Raw genomic sequence first — 23,208 nt, forward strand, 5'->3', positions numbered from 1 at the left:
TCTTTACCCAAACTGAAGTCTTCTCCCAATCTAGGACTCTTGTCCATATCCAAGTTGAGTTCCCTCTTTATTCTAGGACTCTTGTCCCTTATCCGCTTATCTCGGTTTCCGATATCTTCGGAGATAACCTTGGCCTTGCCGAGATCACCTCGGCACCACGACCAGGACACGTGGCACCTCGGCTGACACGTCGGCGTCACCTTGCCACGTGTTGGTACTCAGAAAATATATCCTCACAGATTACATTTGTATACACCTTCAAAATAAAATCAAAAAAGCTCAATGTGAATACCCGAACCCCACCCCACCCCAATTTTCCCCCATTTATGATGTGATTTTTAAAATACGGGTTACATTTATGTACACCCAATTTTCCCCATTTACGATGTGGCTTTTAAAATATCAATTATATTTGTATACACTTTCAAAATAAAATAAGATAACCTCATTAGCTTAGGTTAATTATCTCCTAAACTATATTCCATCCACATAGTGGATTTTTTTGCTTATAGCTTATGCTTAATGTAAATGTGTACAATATTACATTTCACGCTGATTGAATGGGATCCCTCATAAGAACATGAATTATGGTTATGATATGAAGATGTGACTTAATGTTTGCAAAATATTTTATTTTTTTAAAATAAAATGTGGGTCGTGTGGATATGTATCTTCTATTGTCATCCACAACATATATGTTAGAAATCTATTATTTTTATAAATTGTGGTCTCACTCCAATTAATCTCGTGATTCCCTCAACAAAATCCCAAAAAATATTGTTTTGTATTCTCAAACTTTCTTTCTAAATAGAAAATCAATTTAAATCAGTATGGAGTAAAGTCAAAAAAGTAAAACTCCACCTAAGAGAATATATTATTAAATTCACCTTACCAGGATTAATGGGACTAACTAGTTCATAAGAAATCAAATGAAATTAAATTGATTATAGTTTCTCAAGATGAGAGTTTTATTTACCCACCACTTGTATGTATGTGGAATAAAAAAAAAATTAACAAAATTAATTTCATTAAAAACGAAAAATAAATATCAACTCCATATATAAAGGCCGAAAACAAAATTTGGTATCTCCTGAAACAAACACAAAATGACAATGTCCACATATATATATATATATATATATAACATAGTTATATGCTGTAGAATCACTTTTCTTGCTTCCACCATCCAAATTTTTATAGTAAAATCAAAAGTAAATCTCGTGAATTTCATGGCTCCCTCGTAGAACCCAAGGTGATTATATGCCGACCAACGCCCTGTTTTTCATGTTTTGTTTTTTTAGGCATATAATGAAATTTTGAAAGAGAAAAAACACTATAAATAGACCCTTGAGACCCTTACAGTGTCCCATCCAGAGACAGCCATTAGAGCTCATTGAAACCAATACAAAAGAATATTTCAAAAAGGTGAATCAAAGAGAGCTCTCATGGCTTCTAACAATTTTCTTGTCATCCTTGCCATTGTGGCAGTTGTTCTTCCTTCACTCACCATGGCTACTGAATATTGGGTTGGTGACTCTAGTGGCTGGACCATTAACTACGATTACCAAGCTTGGGCCAAGGATAAAGTATTCTATGTTGGAGACAAACTAGGTAAACTAGTTTTTCTTTTCTTTTCATTTTTTCAATTTTTTATTTTTATTTTAACTAACGAGGAGTTTCATCTTAATTGATCTTTAGATAAGGTTGGACATCTGGTTGGTCCAAACTGTGAAATTGGTGCCCAAATTCACTAGTGGGCTAAGCCTAATGAGTTTTTTTTTGTAAGTTGAATCAAGCTAATTCAAGGTCAAAACCTTAAACTCAAGCTCTGTCTAACAGACTTGGCCCATACAAGATATTTTTTTTATTATACTTTTTATCTTGTATTATTTTTGTCCAATTTGTGGGCCACCTCACGCATAATAGCCAAGCTATCAAATCGAATTTCAGCCATGGGTCGAATAAAAGCTCAATGGACTAGGCAACTTTTCAAGCCAAATAATAACCCTTATCCCTCGATGTATATAATCCTTTGCCCTATATACCATCCAAGTAATTGTTAGCCTAAGTCTTCACTAGGGTTGGATCAAAAGAGTAGGGAACAGAGCTTTTAACTATTGATCTAATTCTTAAGTTCAAATTCATGGCTTCCCATATGGGAGTCATAGGCTTTGGGCAACTGAAACAATTTAGTTGGTTACATAATATAAGCCAAGGTTCATTTTTACTGGCCACAACTATGCCCCTAATTTTTTTTATGATTTTGTTCCAAAACATTCATAGTATCCCTGAATCACGTGAAAATCTCAAGGTACGGGAATCTCGACTCATAATTCTACGATTGTGTCACTAAATCACTGAGAATCTTAAGACACAGTAATCTTGAGACATAATTCAATGATCGTGAGTGTTTTAAGACAATGAAATAGAGAAATTTGGGACAAATGATCTCCTGACCATTTCAATTATTCCTCTATTAACCTAAAATAAATATTCAACTAGGTCACTTTGATTAATTTCTTCTTCTCTATTTGTTTGTTTGTTTCCCATACAGTTTTTAACTACACCATGGGAAATCATAACGTGTTCAAAGTAAACGCTACCAGCTTCAGCCAATGCATTATCCCACCATCAAATGAGGCATTGACTTCTGGGCACGATATCATTCCCCTTATGGTCCCTGGAAAAAAATGGTACATTTGCGGTGTGGGGCAGCACTGTGCTCAGTTTGGCCAAAAGCTTGTCATCAACGTAGAAGGCGGAGCTCCAGCACCGGCCCCTATGAAAAACTCTGCTCATGGGATACTAAATTCTGGGTATCAATTTTTCATGGCAGCAGTGTTAGCTGTGGCTGCCATGATTGTAGCTTGACTAATATGCAATTTAGATTGTTTAGAATCAACAAATTTTATATTCTTTTAAGAATAAGACATGGAAGCTGTACTGGCTGTGGCTGCTGTAATTGTGGCTTGACCAATACGACATTTAGGTCACTTTTGATCAACTGATTCTACGAGTACAACACTATTTACAATCTTTTGTAGCTCTTTTACTTGCGTATTTATGCAATTTGTATACCTTGTGATGAATTAATTCTTATATTTTGGAAAATGAATAGTGTTTGTGCTTGTGTTTGTGTTTGTGTTGCCTTTCGTTTATTATGACACTTTACTCTTGTTGAAATTATGAGTAATATTATTGCTTCTCCTAATGTTATATGGTGCTCAAAAAATGTTTGAAAATGTTATTATGAAATAGTTACGTCAATTGTTGACAGTGCACTCATTATTAAAAGAAACAAAGTATAAAAAATTATATGATTTCTTTCTTTACTTCCGAAGTGAAAAAGCTAGTTAATCCAGTTGCTGAGTTCATGAGTAAATCTCAATCAAATCAATGTAAGCAGATGGCCACAAGAGGACTAACTACTATCCTGATCTCCTATAAAGGATTTGTTCTGTTAGGTCTTCTTGCCGTATCAAAAAAGAAAGGTAGAAGGAACTAGCATAGAGGAGTTGGATCTAAGCAGGTCATTAGTATCATGATCTCCCTTGCTCGAATCAAAAGGCCAAACAAATATATAAATAATAGTGAACAAAGTCACATGTTGATGTGAGTGTTTTCTTATAAAATTTTAAGTAAATTTTTAGTAACCATAGTAATATTGCAATAATAAAAAATCATTTTACAGTGCACAAAAGAAAATATTTGTATGTGTATATATATTGATTTTTCGCAATGGCATGGGATTATCTGTTCCCAAATCCCTTTTTTTCCTTTATTCCAAAACATTCATAGCTATTGAATCATATTTTGAAATTATCACACATCAAGAATTTTAATAATTTAATGATTATGAGTCCTTAAAGGGGGATTTATTTATAAGTCCTACTTAGTAAACTTAAAACCCAATAAGTCCATAAAGTGTTTTAGTGTTCCATCAAGTCCAATAGTCACGCCAATATTGAACATCACACTCATTATTAAAAGAAACAAATTATAAAAAACTATTCGATCTTTGTTCTCTTTCGGGATGAAGGAGCTAAGTTAACTAAACTAGTTCCAGAGTTTATGAGGAGGCTAACAGCTATCCTTGGTCTCCTACAAAGGTTTTGTTCCGTTAGATCTTCTTGCCATTTCAAGAAAGAAAGGTAGAAGGAACTAGCATAGAGGAGTTAGATCCAAGCAGGTCATCAGCATCATGATCTCCCTTTGTCAGATCAAAAAGCCAAACAAATAAATAAATAATAGTGAGCAAAGTCACATGTTGATGCGAGTGTTTTCTAATAAAATTTTTAGTAAATTTTTAGTCACCGCAATATTATTATTGCAATAATAAATAATCATTCTACAGTGCCTAAAAGAAAATATATGTATTTATATATTGATTGTTTTGTAATGGCATGAGATTATCTGTTCTCAAATTTCTTTTTTCCTTTATTCTAGAACTGTCTAAAAGAAAATATATGTATTTATATATTGATTGTTTTGTAATGGCATGAGATTATCTGTTCTCAAATTTCTTTTTTCCTTTATTCCAGAACTGTCAATGGAAGACGAGCTGGGGTTTGTGGTCAGAGGCGACTACAATGGTTGTCGAAAATGGTGGTTAGGGGGTGTAGTAGGGTTAGGATTTGAAAAATTAAAATTTAAAAATGGGGATATTCTGCAAGAAGTCCCTCATTGTAATACTTTAATGGGAAAAGAACACGCGCGTGGATTGTGTTGCAATAAGGACATCTATAAGATGATTACAAAAATACTCTTAATAACTATTTTTTTTTAAAATTATATAACTTTTTATATCTATTTATTTGCTTTTAATAAAATTAATATTTTTAAAATTCTCTCATCAAAATCTATCAAACAAGAATCATGTTGGCCATCAAATTTTGTATAAAAAAATAATAATAATAAAAAAATTTCCATCAAAATTAATGTTAACAATAAAATTGTACTCTACCTTACAATCAAATTTTATCTTGATTCATAGTAAATTTTACCGTAAAATTTTAACATTTTAAGAAGACCCGTGTCCTTCATGAATGATAAACAAATTTATTTTCATTTTACTATCAACTTTTAATATGTACTCTGTCAACTTTGAAAATTTTACTCTGATTCGAGTTTTGTTTGGTGACAATCTATTTATAAATGACAGTAGAAGTTCAGTTTAGTTTGTTCATAAAATTGACAGTAAACTTTAATCTGATGTGGCATTTTTTTTTTACTTCAACATCTTCATTTGAGATCCTAACCTCAGTATTCGAACTGATCATAAAATAACAATAATAATAATAATAATAATAATAAACTTAAATTTAAAAAAAAACTTTCAAAAATAGGAGATTTTTACAGATTTAAACCTCCTCCAACCTTAATATTCAAATAAATCGGCGTCAGAGAGGAGTTGATGATTCAACTTACCACTAGAGTAATTTTTCCAAGATTTTATCCATCTTCGATATGTATTAGACATATTTTAGTATCTCTCTCTTCTACTTTTTTGTTTTTTCCCCCCGCCTACTAGACTAAGCACATGATGGGTGGGGATTAGGGGTGTTTGCAAGCCGGTTCAATTGGTTTGAAAGTAAAATTATAAATCGAATAATGGTTTGGCAGATTGACAAATCGCAATTTGGATGGTTTTAGACGGATTGACAGATTAAAAAAATATTATAACCAATTATCAAGTATTTTCATAATATATAACATTAATTTGAATAATATTTTTCATTTATATAACACAAACTAATTTTATATAATATGTTTCATATATATAACTATTAATTTGTAACAAATTTCAAATCTTAAATCTCTTTCACAATTATTTTTACTTTGATATTTCATTAGAGGTTAAAAAATACACATATATTAATTATAGCGGACCGGAGCGATTTCGAAAACAAATTATAAATTTTAAAGTTTGATCCGTGATTTGTGGATAGAATGATCCGAATTGATGTAAATCGATGTAATTTTAACAAATTGAACAGTATTTTACACAGCCTAATGGGAACTACACATACATGACATGTAGACCACATTAGATTATGTGCATATTAGTTCTATTCGTAACATTACTGGGGACAAAATTGTCTTAAAAAGTTACGTACTTGTTTCTCGTTAGGGTACGTTTGGTATTATAGTACGTATAAAGAGAGAAACAAAATTTAAAATTTTTATTGTAATTAGAAATTGAGTATTGTGAGAAAATTCTGTAAATAGAACGCCTCTAGATTAAAACAGTGAAATTTATTATTTTAAGTAGAACCCACCCTATTCTTTTAAGGGGAAGCATCAATTAATTTCATTTTCATAAAGCCTCCGAATAATCTAATGAACCCAACAGTACCATCTATGTAGAAATGACAGAATAATCTTAAATTTTGCATTCTGAATGCTAGTTAATAGCCACAAATAATCAAAATATCCATATCTTGAAATTACATGTTTATCTAAAGTTTATTAAAGTGTTTTTGTACTCCTTAGAATGTTTGGAGAAATTCATAAATTAAGTCATTTCAAAACAAGAAGATTTTCATATCAATTTTCCCCATTTTGAATACCCAAACCCCACCTCAATTCCCTCCATTTACGATATGATTTTTAAAGTGTGGATAGATTACATTCATATACACCTGAATACCCGAACCCCACCCCAATTTTCCCCCATTTATGATGTGATTTTTAATATGTGGGTTACATTAGTGTACACCCAATTTTTCCCCATTTGCAATGTGGCTTTTAAAGTGTGAATTACATTTGTATACATTTTCAAAATAAAAATAAAAAACCTCATTGTGAATACCCAAACCCCCCCCAAAAAAAAAAAAAAATAAATAAATAAATAAATAAATAATTTCCCTCAATAAACTCATTGTTGTAATTTATTTATTTGATGTTGGAAGCCACATTAGATGACGTTAATTATCTCCTAAACTATATTCCATTCATATAGGGGATTTTTTTGTTTATAGCTTATGCTCAATGTAAGCCGATGTAAATGTGTACAATATTACATCCCACACTGGTTGAATGGGATCTCTAACAAGAATATGACATGAAAATGTGACTTAATTGATTTGCAAAATATTTTATTTTTTCAGAATAAAATGTTGGTCATGTGTGGATATGTATTTTCTATTGTCATCCACAACATATGTAACGCCCCAAAAAAAAATTGGGCATGATATATCTATGTATGTAACAAAACCTACCTGATAGACACACACACACACACACACATATATATATATAGCTAACTAATCCATACACTTATTTCCATTGAATCCCAAATGCCAAATATATGTCGTTCTCATCTCAATGCTCCAGTTCTAATCTCAAACATGCATTTTACAACAAATATGAAATGGAAGCCAAACAGATAATAAGTGTCCTACAGGCTTACAAATTTATCCAAGAACATTCTTAGTTACACAAAATAGAGTTTCAACTCAACACAAATACAGCCCTTGGCTTACTAAACAGAGTCACGCAAAATGAGAGCATTGTATTCCCAACACACATACTTCCACGCCCCTAGTTGGGTGAAATCACCACATCTTTTCCTGCACAAAAATCTCGTAGGGTGAGCATAAAGCCTAGTAGAAAATTCTTAACAAAGTATATACATTTTATACAAGTCTCAAGAGATGAAATGCACATGCCATGCTATGCCCTTTTTTAAGATAAATTATATTTTCATCTTTTAAAAACCATCATGCTCAATGATATCATGCAATTTCAATTGTTCAAAACTTAACAATTTGTTTCAAGGGCGGTAAATACGTCTCTAGTAATCCCTAGACCGGTGTTTGCAAGTAGATTATACGAGTACTACCAAATTGTCATTTTTACCGGTATTAACTGGAAGGCTCAACACCTATCCGCGCAGATTTTTCGGTCTTTCACCCCGGACCCGCAGGCCAACTTATTCTACACCTCCTATCAAAACTTACCAACATATTTACCCCAAAACCATTTCATAAAAACTTATTTCTCAACATTATTTTCTCAATGCAAGTTTTCAAATCAACCTTCAAAGTCTAATGTAATAAAATGAAATGTGTGGAGATATATTTTCTGAGTACCAACACGTGGCAAGGTGACGCCGACGTGTCAGCCGAGGTGCCACGTGTCCTGGTCATGACGCCGAGGTGATCTCGGCAAGGCTGAGGTTATCTCCGAAGATATCGGAATCCGAGATAAGGGGATAAAAGATAAGGGACAAGAGTTCTAGAATGAAGAAGAGACTTAGTCAAGATGAGGATAAAGCTCTTAGGGAGTTTATCTTTATCTCTTGAAGAATCCAAAGTAAGTACTGAATTGGAGTCCATAGAAGTCAAGCTTCTAGTGGGACTAGGATTAAGTGAACTATAAAAGAGAGGAACTGTCGTGGGTCTAAGGTACGCAATTTATGCTTTGAGAAGTAAGTTTAGCACTTAATTATCTTTAAGAGATATACTGACTTGATCGTCGGAGTACCCCCGGGTGGAGGAGCCACCGCCGGAGCCTTTTCTTTCTATTGCAAGATAACTGAAGCCATCTATTCTGCCAGTGCTCTCTAACTGATTACTAAGTGGGCAGTGTGATCAAAAAATCACTCACACAATTTGGCGCCGTCTGTGGGAACTTAGAAGAATAGATGGCCAGTAACGGACGGAAGGAAAAAATTGGGGACGACACTCCTGCTGGGAGTGGCAAACCTATCGACCTTGATATTGAAGGAGACAACAACAATACAGAAACTCGTGACCAGGGCCACGGAGAGAAAGACGTCGGCCAGGAAGGCGACACTTCGAAGAAGACAGACAAAAGCAAGTACTATAACGAAGATAACCTCCAGGTATGGAGGGATAGGTGCCTACGGAGGGATGAAGAAGTAAAAGAATTGGCAAACAAGTTGGCAGACCTGCAGTCAGTCGTCAACTTCATGATGCAAAACAATGTCATGCAGCCACCATACCCGCTGCACGACACGTCGATTCCAGCAACTAATACCTAGAAGGGAGGAAGGAAAACAATCCCCGAAGCCCCTTAGCACACCAGGAGCGGAAGGCACTCTCACCGACCTTCCAAGGAAGTCAGACGAGAGGAGCCGAGACGAAAGGAATCCCGAATGACGTATCACACGAAGGACCTAGAGCCCAAAGAACATCGGCATGTTCAAGGGCAGGCGCTCTGCTTTGACACAACCCATGGAGAAAGATCAAAGTGGGCTCACCACGAGGCCGAAAGTAGTGTGCCCAAAAGATTAAAGTCCAAAGATAGCCGAGCTCCAGGAAGGAGTAAAGAAGACTTGAGAGATTACCTCAAGAGGAAGCAACAGAATGCTGAAGCCGAAGTAACTTCCCCGGTTAAGCCAAGGACACCATTCTCGGTGGAACTAGGCAAATTTGAAGCACCAAAGACATTCAGTATACCGAGGTTCCAAATTTATGATGGTAAGTCAGATCCCAACTTTCACGTTGGACTATACCTAAATTCAATGGCATTATATAGTGGGAACGAGCCGTTGCTCTGCAAAGTATTCCCCTCATCCTTCGGGGAGATTGCATCATATTGGTTCCATAAACTACCGAAGGGAAGCGTAAAGACTTGGGAAGGCCTGGCCGAGATGTTCGTGGAAAGTTTGTGACGAACAAACTACAGCCCTTGAGGGTCGACGCACTGATGGCTTTAAAAATCACCAAGGATGAAGGCCTTAGGGCCTACGCAAAAAGATACTACAAGGTGTTCAATCGAATACCCGAATGCAACCAAGAGGTGCCGGTCGTGTCTTTCAAGAACGGCCTGAAAGATGACTGTCCATACGGAAGTCTTTGGCAAAGACATTGTCAAAAAGCATGGAAGAACTCATTACGAGAATCGAGAAGTACGCCAGAGCCGAAGAGGATACGTTGGGAAACAAAGAGACAAAGCAGGAGACAGGAAACAGCTCGCCAAAGCGAAGCTGAGGTAACAATGGACCGATCAAGTAGGAAACGGACTTGAGGGTTAAACAAGCAGTAACGACTGTATTCCGAGTCCCGATCCACAAAGTCCTAGATCAAATACGAAACCAACCCTATTTCAGAGGACCGACAAGAACACCAGGGAAATTTATGAGAAGAAACGTCGGTAGGCGTTGTGCGTACCACAATGAAGAAAGGCACCCAACTCAGGGTTGCAGAGCCCTAAAAGCACACTTAGAAGACTTGGTGAGGCAAGGCCATCTAAGGGACCTTGTCGATGAGGCCAGGACAAGAGAAGAACATGCAAGATTGCCTCAAGCACCAGTAGCTCCGCCTCCCCCAGCACAGCAACCACAGGCAGGAGGACCACGGGTGGTTAATGTAATTCACTTAAAGGTGAACGAAAACGATATACGAGGGGAGACCTAGAAGGTAAAACACCTACAGCACGTGAACCGGGTCGGACATAAAAGACCTCGGCCTGAAGAATACCAGGGACCAACGATAGCCTTTACTGAAGCCGACCTAGAGATGGTCCAGCATCCACAAAATGATGCCTTGGTAGTATCCCTCCAGGTTGGGGAGTACCAAGTGAAACGCATCCTGATTGATCAAGGCAGCTCTTGCGACAACATGTAAGTTAGATGTTACAAAGAGCTGGGCCTCTATCCTGATGACTTGCAGCAATCCAATGGCCCGATGGTCGGCTTCAATGGAACGCCGACGTGGCCACTGGGCACAACAAGCTTGGAAGTACAAGCCGGCACTAAGAAGGTCAGGATAGAATTCATGGTGATTGACACGCCTTCGCCATACAACATCATCTTGGGAAGGCCATGGTTGCATGCAATGGGGGCAATTCCCTCAACATTGCATCAACTACTACGATTCCCAACAGAGCATGGGATAGAGGAAGTTAGAGGCGATCAGCTACAGGCGAAGAGTTGCTCCATGGTAGCAATGAAATCTACCTGCAGCGTGCAATAACTAGAGAAGACAGAAATTGAAGATGGGGAATTGGAAGTCCTAGAAGACGTCGGCAAAGAACCAGCCGAGAAGAGCGAAGAGGCGCTAAAGAAAATCCTCGTCCAGGATGAGGATGAAGAACGCTTCTTTCTTCTCGGCTCGGGCTTAGCCGAAGAAGAGGGAAAAGAGTTGGAGACTTTTTTAAGAGAAAATATTGAGGTGTTCACTTGGACACCTTACGAAATGCCTAGCATTGACCCCGAGGTCACTTGCCACAAACTGAATGTTGACTGGTCGGCCAAACCTGTAATTCAGCGAGCCAGAAGACCGACGTTGATACACGTCGAAGCAGTAGAAGAAGAAGTAGACAGACTTCTGGAGGCCAGGGCCATTAGAGAGGTACATTACCCAACATGGCTATCTAATACAGTGGTGGTAAAGAAGAAGAACGGAAAATGGAGGGTCTGCGTAGACTTTACCAGCCTCAACAAAGCCTGTCCCAAAGACAGCTTTTCCCTGCCCAAAATTGACCAGCTAGTCGATGCCACTTCAGGGCATGGAAGAATGAGTTTTCTAGACGCCTACAGGGGGTACCACCAGATCGCCATGTACCCCCCAGACGAAGAGAAAACCACATTCATCACCCCAAAAGGCCTGTACTGTTACAGGGTAATGCCTTTCGGGTTAAAAAACGCAGGAGCAACTTACCAAAGGCTGGTAACCAAAATGTTCAAACACCTGATTGGTCGAACAGTAGAAGTCTACATCGATGACATGGTCGTGAAGACCAAGGAACCTAAGGGTCATCTTGCCGACCTAAAAGAGGTCTTTGATATACTCAAAACATACCGGCTCCGACTCAACGCATCGAAGTGCGCATTTGGAGTTGGATCAGGTAAGTTTCTGGGGTACCTGGTAATAAGAAAGGGCATTGAGGCCAGCCCAGATCAAATCAAGGCCATCCTAGAGTTGAAGAGCCCGACGTCGGCAAAACAGGTGCAGATGCTAACTGGAAGGGCCGCAGCCCTAAACAGATTCATCAGCAGAAGCTCAGACAAATGTAAACCTTTCTTCAACCTGGTGAAGAAGGCTACGGACTTCCTATGGATTAAGGAATGTGAGGCCGCTTTGGCCGACCTAAAAAGGTATCTGACCACGGCTCCAGTCCTCTTAACACCTGAACCTGGAGAAGAACTGTTTTTGTATTTGGCAGTTTCAGAACACGCAGTAAGTGCAGTGCTAATCCGAGTGGAAAAGGGAGAGCAAAAGGTTGTTTATTATGTAAGCAAAACCTTGGCCGATGTAGAAACAAGGTACCTACCACTAGAGAAATTAATGCTGGCCTTAATAATGGCTTCAAAAAAGTTGAACCAGAACTTTCATGCGCACAAGATTATAGTGCTAACAGAGCACCCGCTGAAGTCCTTGTTACAACAAGGAGACTTAACTGGAAGAATAACAAGATGGGCAGTGGCCTTGGGCCAGTACGACCTGGAGTTCAGGCTGAGAACAGCAATTAAAGGCCAAGTTTTGGCCTACTTCGTGGCCGAATTCACGCCGAAATCCAACGAACATCGGGCTCCGTTGAGCCAAGATGAACGATGTCTAAGCAAACAAGGAGAAGCCCAGCCAAAGGCAAGAGAACAAGGAAAGGAAAAACTCAGACCCTGCAGCATTTACATCGGCGACTCCTTTCGCCTGTTTGTCGATGGGAGCTCAAACCGGCAAGGAGCGGGGGCAGGAGTAGTGTTAATATCTCCTGATGGGGAGATATTGGAACAGTCTATTCGATTAGGGTTCAAGGCCTCAAACAATGAGGCGGAATACGAAACACTGATTGCAGGACTAAAGCTAGCAGTGGCAGCAGAAGCAGATGAGGTAATAATTTTTTGTGATTCACAACTTATAGTAAATCAAATAACAGGAGAGTTTATAACCCGAGATGAGAGGATGTCGGCATACGCAAAGGAAGTCATCAAGCTGGCAGCCTTGTTTTGTAATTGCCGACTTCTTCAAGTTAGCCGAGATGATAACAGCCGCGCCGACGAGTTGGCCAACTTGGCAAGTTCAATACAAACTAGAAAAACAAGGACAATAATGATTGACTATTTGTCAAGCCCAAGCATAGAACAGCCGATCACAGAACAAGAAGCAATGTGTGTGGACTTGGGACCAAGATGGATGGATGCAATTGTTGCATTCCTGAAAGAGGGAAAGCTGCCAGAAGACCATAAGGAAGCACACAAGGTCAGACTGAAGTCGGCAAGATTCAATCTGACAGCGGACGGACATCTCTACAGAAGGTCCTTTACTGGACTCCTTTTAAGGTGTATACACCCTTTGTAGGTTGAAGATTTTCTATATGAAATTCATGAAGGGATTTGTGGAAGCCACGCTGGGGGCAGATCACTAGCTCACAAGGCCATTACCCAGGGGTATTGGTGGCCCTACATGCAAAAAGATGCAGAAGCCTACGTGAAGAAGTGTGAACAATGCTAAAGGTTCGCACCTTTGATACACCAGCCAGCCGCTGACCTGAACCCTGTATCCAGTCCATGGCCATTTGCCCAATGGGGCATGGATCTCATTGGGCAGTTGCCCCAAGCAACTGGGCAAAGGAAGTACTTGCTGGTAGCAACAGATTACTTCACGAAGTGGATAGAAGCAGAACCTCTTGTCAAAATCTGAGATGTGGACGTCAAGAACTTCATATGGAGAAACATCATCACCAGATTTGGCATTCCAAGAGCAATAGTTGCCAACAACGAAACGCAGTTTGACAGCAAACTCATCAAGAACTTCTGTGCGAAATTCAAGATAAAGAATTACTTTTCAACACCAAGTTTTTTCCAAAGCAATGGGCAAGCAGAAGCATCCAAAAAAGTAATTTTGGATGGGATAAAGAAGAGACTGCAGGCAGCAAAAGGAAAGTGGGTAGACGAGTTGCCTAATGTACTCTGGGCATATCGGACTACGCCGAGAAAATCAACAGGGGAAACCCCCTTTGCCATGGCCTACGGCACAGAAGCCGTCATCCCACTGGAGATCGACATCCCAGGGATCAGAACCCAGGGAGTAGAGAATGGGACTAATGACATACTTCTAGTCCGAGATCTGGATCTCTTAGAACAAAGAAGGGAGAAAGCTGCAATTCAGCTCGCAGCGTACCAGCAGCAGCTTGCTAGAGCTTACAATAAGAAGGTCAATCCAAGGGAATTTCAGGTCGGCGACCTAGTCCTGAGAAAAGTTGTTGGCAACAAGAAGGACCCCAGAGAGGGCAAGCTTGGCCCAAACTGGGAAGGACCCTACAGAATCACTTCGGTATTGGGCAATGGAGCATACCGGCTTAAAGATAATGAGGGCAAAGCATTGCCAAGACCCTGGAACACTTGTAATTTGAAATTTTTCTATCATTAGATGTTCCTTGTTATTTTTTACTGACGTCATCAATAAAATATTAGCAGAGTTCTCCAAAGACTTGTGAATTGGTATAAGATGCATAATGTTGTTTCTGATTAATGAGAACCCAAGTGGAACTCAGGTTCACATTGGGGGCAGAGAGAAGACAAAAATGCTTAACGGCTGTTGAAATTTGTAGCAATTTACAAGTTGAAGTTAAGCTGAGATAATTGTTTATCTTCAATTGTTGAAATTTGTAGTAATTTACAAGTTGAAGTTAAACCAAAGTAATGCTTAACGCTTGTTGAAATTTGTAGCAATTTACAAATTGAAGTTAAGCCGAGATAATTGTTTATCTTCACTTGTTGAAATTTGTAGCAATTTACAAGTTGAAGTTAAACCGAAGTAATGCTTAACGCTTGTTGAAATTTGTAGCAATTTACAAGTTGAAGTTAAGCCAAGATAATTGTTTATCTTCACTTGTTGAAATTTGTAGCAATTTACAAGTTGAAGTTAAACTGAAGTAATACTTAACGCTTGTTGAAATTTGTAGCAATTTACAAGTTGAAGTGAAGCCGAGATAATTGTTTATCTTCACTTGTTGAAATTTGTAACAATTTACAAGTTGAAGTTAAACTGAAGTAATGCTTAACGCTTGTTGAAATTTGTAGCAATTTACAAGTTGAAGTTAAGCCGAGATAATTGTTTATCTTCACTTGTTGAAATTTGTAGCAATTTACAAGTTGAAGTTAAACCGAGGTAATGCTTAACGCTTGTGGAAATTTGTAGCAATTTACAAATAAATCATTGTTTAACACTTGTTATAACTTGAGAAAAGTTTATAAAGTTGAGATTAAACCAGAATATGTTTATCCTTGTTGAAATTTATAAGCAACTTGTAGGACAGGTACTTGCCGAGGTACATCGTCAGGTGACATAACCGAGGTGTGTCACCCCGAGAAGATTACACAAAGAAGGAAGAGTACATAAGAGATGCAAAATGTTCTAAGTATAGAATGATGCACAAAGCAATAAAGAGAAGACAATAAAAGAAAAATTATATTCATTCACCAAGCAAAGGGCACATCGGCCAATACAAAAAGCATACATTGTTCCAAAAGTTAAAGAAGCAACAAAATACAAGTAAGCAAAAGAAAAACACGAAGCTAAGACTCCTCTCCATCAGTTGGTTGAATTTGAAGATCAGATGCTGGTTGAGAAGACATCCCAACAGCCTTATCCGCCATTATCTCGGCATCAATTTCTTGTAGAGTTTCTTCAACACTCTTGTCCACAGAGGAGATGTCGGCTAGTGCATTCTCGGGAACAGCTTCTATGGGAACCTCATCACCTTCCTCATCCTGAGTCAAGTCTAGGACTTGCTTATTCTGAGGAGGGGACTTGGCCCCATCAGCATCCTTGGATTTTCACACCAAGGCCTGATCCTCATCCTCATCATTTCCTCGGATTCGGATTCGCCGACGTCTTGATTTGAAGGTTGAATTGGAGGAAATGGCAGAGGAATGGCATCAGGTTTTCTTAATGGCGAGTCCTCTGGGACGTTAAGTTTCTTCAGAAGGGACATCCAACCAAGGGTAAAACCCTTATTGCATGCCTCCTTTACTTGCTGTTTGTAAGCATCAGTGACGTCGGCCATGCCCTGGGCATATGCCTTTTCATCAGCATCTTTTATTTCAGCCTCTTTGGTGGCCAAGGCTTCTTCAAGCTCTTTCTCGACTTGGGCCATCTTTTCCTCGGCCTCCTTTCTTTGGGACTCAGCCACTTTCCTGATAGCCTCAGCAGCCTCAGCCTTCTCTTCGGCATTATTCTGAGCTTTAATTGCAGCCTCGGCTTGATCCTCCAACTTCTTCATTTTTGATTGAAGGCCCTTATTGATCCTTTGAAGAGAAAAGAACTCCTTCTTCATGTCGGCCAGCTTTTGCCGATTTTCAAAGAACTGAACAGAAAAGGAGTGGGCATGCTGGATTGCCTGAAAGAACACAAGGCAAAATTAGCACAAAATTTTCTAAATGCAAAACAAAAAGAAGAAAATTACCAAGAAGAAGACACTTACTTGAACGGAGCGTTGAAGCATCAATGCATAATTCTCGTACTCGCTCAACTCGGCGTTGCGGTCAAAGTCGTTGGGAAGGAGCAGAGCTGTGCTTAAGGCTACGCTGACATTGATGTCGTCGGCACTGTCAGTAGCCAAGACTGGCTTATCCTCCAGAGTAATTTTTGGGGACCAGGGGGCATCACTCTTCTTGGATCCCGAAGTCGTGCGGAAGAAGACCTCGGCTTTTTGGATTTTGGGGACTCTGATGGCTGAGTTTCTGAGCGCCTCTTCCCAACAGAGGGTTGAGGTTTGTCACTCTCAACCAACCTTGATATAGGCAAAGCATCCTCAGACTCAGTCTGAGTAACTTTAGCCTTTGGTTGGGCCTTCTTAATTCTTTTTGACTTAGGTAGAGGAAGGGTTTGTGCTAGCTGTTCATCAATAGATGATAGAATACTGGCCAAAAGATCTTTTGCAACTGGCTTAGGGCGACCCATCTCGGTAGTAAGGACAAGTCGTCGCCGACGTTTTCGCTCTGATATTGGGACCAGGTATGGAGCCGAAGTGGATGACTGATCAGCTGGATCAGATGTTGATCCTTGATCTGTTCGTGATATAGATGCAGTCAACGGGGTTGTAGCAGAGGGTGGAGAAAAGCTTTTCTTCTTCCTTTTGGGAACGTCGGGCAAAGTTGACTTGTATGATGGAATAAAATTAAGAAGCACAAGCGCTTTCCTTTTATGGACTGGCAAGTCCAGAAGTTTCTACAAGTCCTTGCTGGGGACAAAGGATTGTCGAAAATTTTTCAGTGGCTGACGAACAGCTACAAGAAGAACAGACGTCAGAAACAGACAAAGTATTTAAGACTTCGAAAGAAAACAGGCAAAGATGAATACTGGGCTCTTACCCTTGCCCTCTAAAACTAATCGGGGAAGAGGGAAGAGATGGATGTCCTCGTCTGGAGCAAACTCCCAATTTCCCGAGGTAATGAAATAGTCATGTCCAGCCCCCTTGTTGGAGTCTGGGAGGTCGGCTACGATTTTGAATTCTGTAGACCTCGGCTTGAGGTAATAAATGTAGCCTTTTTCTTTCAAATTAAAGGCACACATGGTATAGCAAAACTGGATATTAGCTAGGGTGATCCTAGCGTTTTTCTGTTTAGCTAAGGCTATGACACCAAAGATCACTCGATAGGAATTGATTACCAGTTGCATGGGGTTCAACTTATAATAGTGAAGAATCTCGAGAAAAAGGATGTTGAGTGGGAGCCGGAGTCCGCACTCAGTAAAAGCTACAATGGAAAAAGGCATAGAGTTTTCTGTAGGCATGATGGAGTCATCATCCCCAGCCAGCCTCAGATGGACATTGGCGGGGATAGAGAACTCTTGCCTAAAGTACTCAAGTTTGGTCGGGGTATTTACCCTATGTCTCCACATACCCATGATATCGGCCTGAATTAGAAAGGTTAGAATTCAGAAAGAAGATATTTCTTATTGATGAGACCTCGGCAAAAACCTAGGTTTGGGCTGGTACAGAAATTTGTAAGGAATGTTTCAGTTTTGTCCTAAATCGTGGGTTCTACAAACAAATCCCAAACCTAAAACTATGTAGATGAAGATCAAAGGCACAGATTTGGAAAAGACACAAAAAACAGAAAGCAATAATGGAATTTCAGAATCAAGAACAGAGATAGTTTATCAAGAGCATAAAAAATACAAGAAATACAGGGCCAAGATTAGTGACAAAGATACAGGGAAGTAGTGAAACAATACGTGCGTTCAAGATATGGGCAAGGGCAAAATCATAGGAAGGACACATTCAGGTGTATGAATCGCAAATTAAAAGTTTCAACAGATGCAGTAAAGGCAACAAGTAATGAAAAATATCAACAGAATTGAAAACGAAAGGAATAGTAGCTTACCAGAAAAAAGTGAAATCGGTATGAAAATTGCCGAAGTCAGACGACAGTTACGGATGTAACAAGAACGACGAAAGCTTCACAGGAAGAGAGAACGGAAGACAACTGCAGAGCTTGGAGCTTAAGCAATGGCGGATTCGAAAGAAAGAGTTTAGAGAGAGAAAAAGCAAGAGAAATTAGATGCAAAAGTAGAAAAATGAAGAAAGGGGGAAAGGTTTTGTCAAAAATGAAAACGGCGGCAAAAAATAATCAATATGCCTAGAAGAACGTACACGTCAGACGGCGCACGTGAGAAAGAGACGGCTTATGGGCGCGTCACAGGCACGAACCAGTAAGAAAGAAACGCGTGATTAAAAACAGTTGAATTATGGTGTATGACAGCTCTACGCTGGAAGGGTTCTTGAAATTCTTGTTCTTCAATAAAAGGATATCGGCCAAAATAATGATCTCGGCTGAGATACTGAAAACCGACGTACTGGAAAAACGGAATGATATAGGTTCTATCACCTCAGAATACCGAGGTAATAGAATCTAGGGGCAGTTGTGGGGATATATTTTCTGAGTACCAACACGTGGCAAGGTGACGCCGATGTGTCAATCGAGGTACCACGTGTCCTGGTCATGACGCCAAGGTGATCTCGGCAAGGCCGAGGTTTTCTCTGAAGATATCAGAATCCGAGATAAGAGGATAAAAGATAAGGAACAAGAGTCCTAGAATGAAGAAGAGACTTAGTCAAGATGAGGATAAAGCTCTTAGGGAGTTTATCTTTATCTCTTGAAGAATCCAAAGTAAGTACTGAATTGGAATCCATAGAAGTCAGGCTTCTAGTAGGACTAGAATTAAGTGAACTATAAAAGAGAGGAACCCCCGTGGGTCTAAGGTACGCAATTTATGCTTTGAGCAGTAAGTTTAGCACTTAATTATCTTTGAGAGATATACTGACTTGATCGTCGGAGTGCCCCCGGGTGGAGGAGCCACCGCCGGAGCCTTTTCTTTCTGTTGCAGGATAACTGAAGCCATCTATTCTGCCAGTGCTCTCTAGCTGATTACTAAGCGGGCTGTGTGATCAGAAAATCACTCACACAAAATGATATGCCAATTTCACAATATGAACATAAATACTTTTATTCTAATTCATCATCCAAGGAATAACACAATTTCCTCTTCTCAAGTATTCTCAGCAGTTTAGTCATTTCAAGACTATATCAACATTCTGAATAACCATTTCTAAAATGAACAACAATTCTCATAATCCACAAAATTAATCATTTATACAAATATAAATAAGAAATTTTCTAAACATTATTTATTTTGGCACACAAAATTAAATATAACAACATTACCCATGGATTTTCAATCTCTTTTAAAATCCCCAATTTCTAGGTTTTCTCACCAAACTACACAGCTCAAATCTTTTGACAGAAAACTCTCGAAAATCATCTTTTCTTTAATCAACAAAGATCAAAACCCATGAGATTATTTTAAAAGAACAAGAGACAAATCCACTTTCAAAATCGCTCAACTTCTTAAATCAAAATAAATTTTCAGAAGCTATCAAAGGATGATTTCGAAAACCATCTAGATCTTGCAAAAATATATATATAACTCAAAGAAAATCCCTACCTCAAGTTTTGAAGAAGAAATGAGATGAAACCCCTAAAATCAACGTGTCGAAACTCGATCTTCACCGCACAGAATGAAGCCCTCGAGGTGATGACCAACTTTGGTGAAGAACTTAGGCTTAAGTCCCAAAGGATTTGGAGAAATCAAAGAGAGAATGTGACTTCTAGAGAGAGAAACTCTAGATCAGAATTTTGGAGAGTTTTAGGGAGAGAGGGGGCTGCAAGAAATGATATGAAACCCTAATTTTAAGGACTGATATAACAAGGTCCGTTCGCGCGTGGAAAGCCCCGCTCGAGCGTCAAATACACTTTCCCGTAAGCAATTTCGACTGCATTTTGCATTTTTGCTTTCGGTAAGCTGACCGAGCAGCTCGACCACGAAGTTGACCGAGTCAAAATCGATCCCCGACCTGCCCAGTTGAAGTGGCAAAATATGAAAGAAGGGTCGAAACCGGGATCACTACATCATATATGTTAGAAATCTATTATTTTTTATATTTTGTGGTCTCACTCTAATTAATCACGTGATTCCCTCTACAAAATCCCAAAAAATAATCTCAAACTTTTTTCCTAAATAGAAAAATCAATTTAAATTTGTATGGAACAAAGTCAGAAACGTAAAACTCCACCCGAGAGAATATATTATTAAATCGACCTTACCAAAATCAATAGGACCAATTGGTTCATAAGAAATCTTATGAGATTAAATGGATTATACAGTTTCTCAAGATAAGAGTTTTATTTACACATTTCTAGGGGTGTAAATTTGGTCCGACTCGACCCACTAGGGCCCAGGCTCGGCCTAACCCATGTCGGGCCATGGATTTAAAAAATTAGGCCCAACCTAGGGAGTATTCAGGCCGACAGACCTAGGCGGGCCTGAACATTTTTTTTTTCCACCAAAATTTTATTCTTTTTCAACAAAAATGACATTGGGCCTCGGGCGGGGTGGGTGGGCAAGGTCTCGAGCTGGGCTTTGAGTGGGTTGATGAGTCAGGCCAAGCAAGCGGGACTCATGGGCCGAGCTAAGCTTCAAAATGACGACCAGGGTCCCGAATTGGGCTCAAGCCTAACTAGGTCAAGCCCACCTCGAGCCGCGGATAGGTTTCAAACCGCCCACGGGCTGCGGCCCATTTTGGCACCCCTATCAACTTGTAAGTAGGTGGAATAAAATTAATTTGTTTTTTAACAAAATCAATTTCATCAAAAAATAAAAATAAATATCAACTTCATATACAAAGGCCAAAAACAAAATTTGGTATCTCCTGAAACAAACACAAAATGACAATGTTCACATATATATATATATATATAACATAGTTATATCCTGAAGAATTACTTTTCTTGCTTCCACCACCCAAATTTTTATAGTAAAATCAAACGGCCGTGCTTCGGGGCCCGAAAATTGGGGGCTCGAATGCCCCCAATTTCTATTTAAGGTAAAAAAAAAAAAAAAAAAAAGGAAAAAAGAAAGAAAAAAAGAAAACAGTTTCCAAAAATGGAAATTAGGGGGATTAGGGGCAAGTTTTTTAGGGCCACCAATCATTTTCCAAAATCAAAAGCAAATCTCATGAATTTCATGGCTCCCTCGTACAACCCAATGTGATTATATGCCGACCAACGCCTGTTTTTCATGTGTTTTTTTTTTTTTTTAGGCATTTAATGAAATTTTGAAAGAGAAAAAAACACTATAAATAGACCCTTGAGACCCTTACAGTGTCCCATCCAGAGACAGCCATTGGAGCTCATTGAAACCAATACAAACTAATATTTCAAAAAGGTGAATCAAAGAGAGCTCTCATGGCTTCTAACAATTTTCTTGTCATCCTTGCCATTGTGGCAGTTGTTCTTCCTTCACTCACCATGGCTACTGAATATTGGGTTGGTGACTCTAGTGGCTGGACCATTAACTATGATTACCAAGCTTGGGCCAAGGATAAAGTATTCTATGTTGGAGACAAACTAGGTAAACTAGTTTTTCTTTTCTTTTCTTTTCACTTTTTTTTTTTATTATTTTTTTTTTATTTTAACTAACAAGGAGTATCATCTTAATTGATCTTTGGATAAGGTTGGACATCTAGTTAGTCCAAACTGTGAAATTGGTGCCCAAATTCACCCGTGGGCTAAGCCCAACGAGTTTTTTTTCTCACAAGTTGAGTCAGGCTGGTCCAAAGTCAAAACCTTAAGCTCAAGCTCTGTCCAACGAACTTAACTCATATTAGATATTTTTTTTAATGTACTTTTTATCTTGTATTATTTTTGTCCAATTTGTGGGCCACCTCATGCATAATAGGCCAAGCTATCAAATCAGATTTCAACCATGGGTCGAATAAAAGCTCAACGGACTAGGAAACCTTCGAGTCAAATGATAACCCTTATCTCTCATCGTATATAATCCTTTGTCCTATATACCATCCAAGTAATTGTTAGCCTAAGTCTTGACTAGGGTTGGATCAAAAGAGTAGGGAACAGAGCTTTTAACTATTGATCTAATTCTGTAAGTTCAAATTCATGACTTCCCATACGGGAGTCATAGGCTTTGGGCAACTGAAACAATTTAGTTGGTTACATAATATAAGTCAAGGTTCATTTTTACTGGCCACAACTATGTTCCTAATTGTTTTTATGATTTTGTCCCAAAACATTCGGAGAGTCACTGAATCACATGAAAATCTCAAGGTATGGGAATCTCGAGTCATAATTCTACGATTGTGTCACTAAATCATTGAAAATCTTAAGACACAAGAATCTTGAGACATAATTCAATGATCGTGAGTGTTTTATGACAATGAAACAGAGAAATTTGGGACAAACGATCTCCAGACCGTTTTAATTATTCCTTTATTAACTTAAAATAAATATTCAACTATGTTACTTAGATTAATTTCTTCTTCTCTATTTGTTTGTTTGTTTCCCATACAGTTTTTAACTACACTATGGGAAATCATAACGTGTTCAAAGTGAACGCTACCGGCTTCAGCCAATGCATTATCCCACCATCAAATGAGGCATTGACCTCTGGGCACGATATCATTCCCCTTATGGTCCCTGGAAAAAAATGGTACATTTGCGGTGTGGGGCAGCACTGTGCTCAGTTTGGCCAAAAGCTTGTCATCAATGTAGAAGGCGGAGCTCCAGCACCGGCCCCTATGAAAAACTCTGCTCATGGGATACTAAATTCTGGGTATCAATTTTTCATGGCAGCAGTGTTAGCTGTGGCTGCCATGATTGTAGCTTGACTAATATGCAATTTAGATTGTTTAGATCAACAAATTTTATATTATTCATTA

At 38.8% G+C, this 23,208-nt stretch overlaps 1 protein-coding gene across 1 annotated transcript; it reads left to right on the forward strand.

Annotated features, from left to right (window-relative positions):
• The first annotated feature begins 1,195 nt into the window (after nt 1–1,195).
• LOC114306704 (blue copper protein) lies at nt 1,196–23,174 on the forward strand. Its single transcript, XM_082898994.1, has 4 exons — nt 1,196–1,611; nt 2,624–2,782; nt 21,771–21,884; nt 22,841–23,174. The coding sequence occupies exons 1-4, from the start codon at nt 1,446–1,448 to the stop codon at nt 23,155–23,157; spliced, it is 756 nt and encodes a 251-aa protein (XP_082755120.1). The 5' UTR covers nt 1,196–1,445; the 3' UTR covers nt 23,158–23,174.
• Nucleotides 23,175–23,208: the final 34 nt, after the last annotated feature.

This window comes from Camellia sinensis, chromosome 12, assembly GCF_055761805.1.
Source record: "Camellia sinensis isolate YWXY chromosome 12, ASM5576180v1, whole genome shotgun sequence".
NCBI lineage: Eukaryota > Viridiplantae > Streptophyta > Magnoliopsida > Ericales > Theaceae > Camellia > Camellia sinensis.

Bases quoted from the DNA above. Each gene is read 5' to 3' on its own strand.
- LOC114306704 (XM_082898994.1), top strand. From the start codon at position 1,446: ATGGCTTCTAACAATTTTCTTGTCATCCTTGCCATTGTGGCAGTTGTT. The intron at 2,783-21,770 runs TGAAAAACTCTG...CAGTTGTTCTTC, and splicing joins AGCTCCAGCACCGGCCCCTA to CTTCACTCACCATGGCTACT. The intron at 21,885-22,840 runs GTAAACTAGTTT...TTTCCCATACAG, and splicing joins CTATGTTGGAGACAAACTAG to TTTTTAACTACACTATGGGA.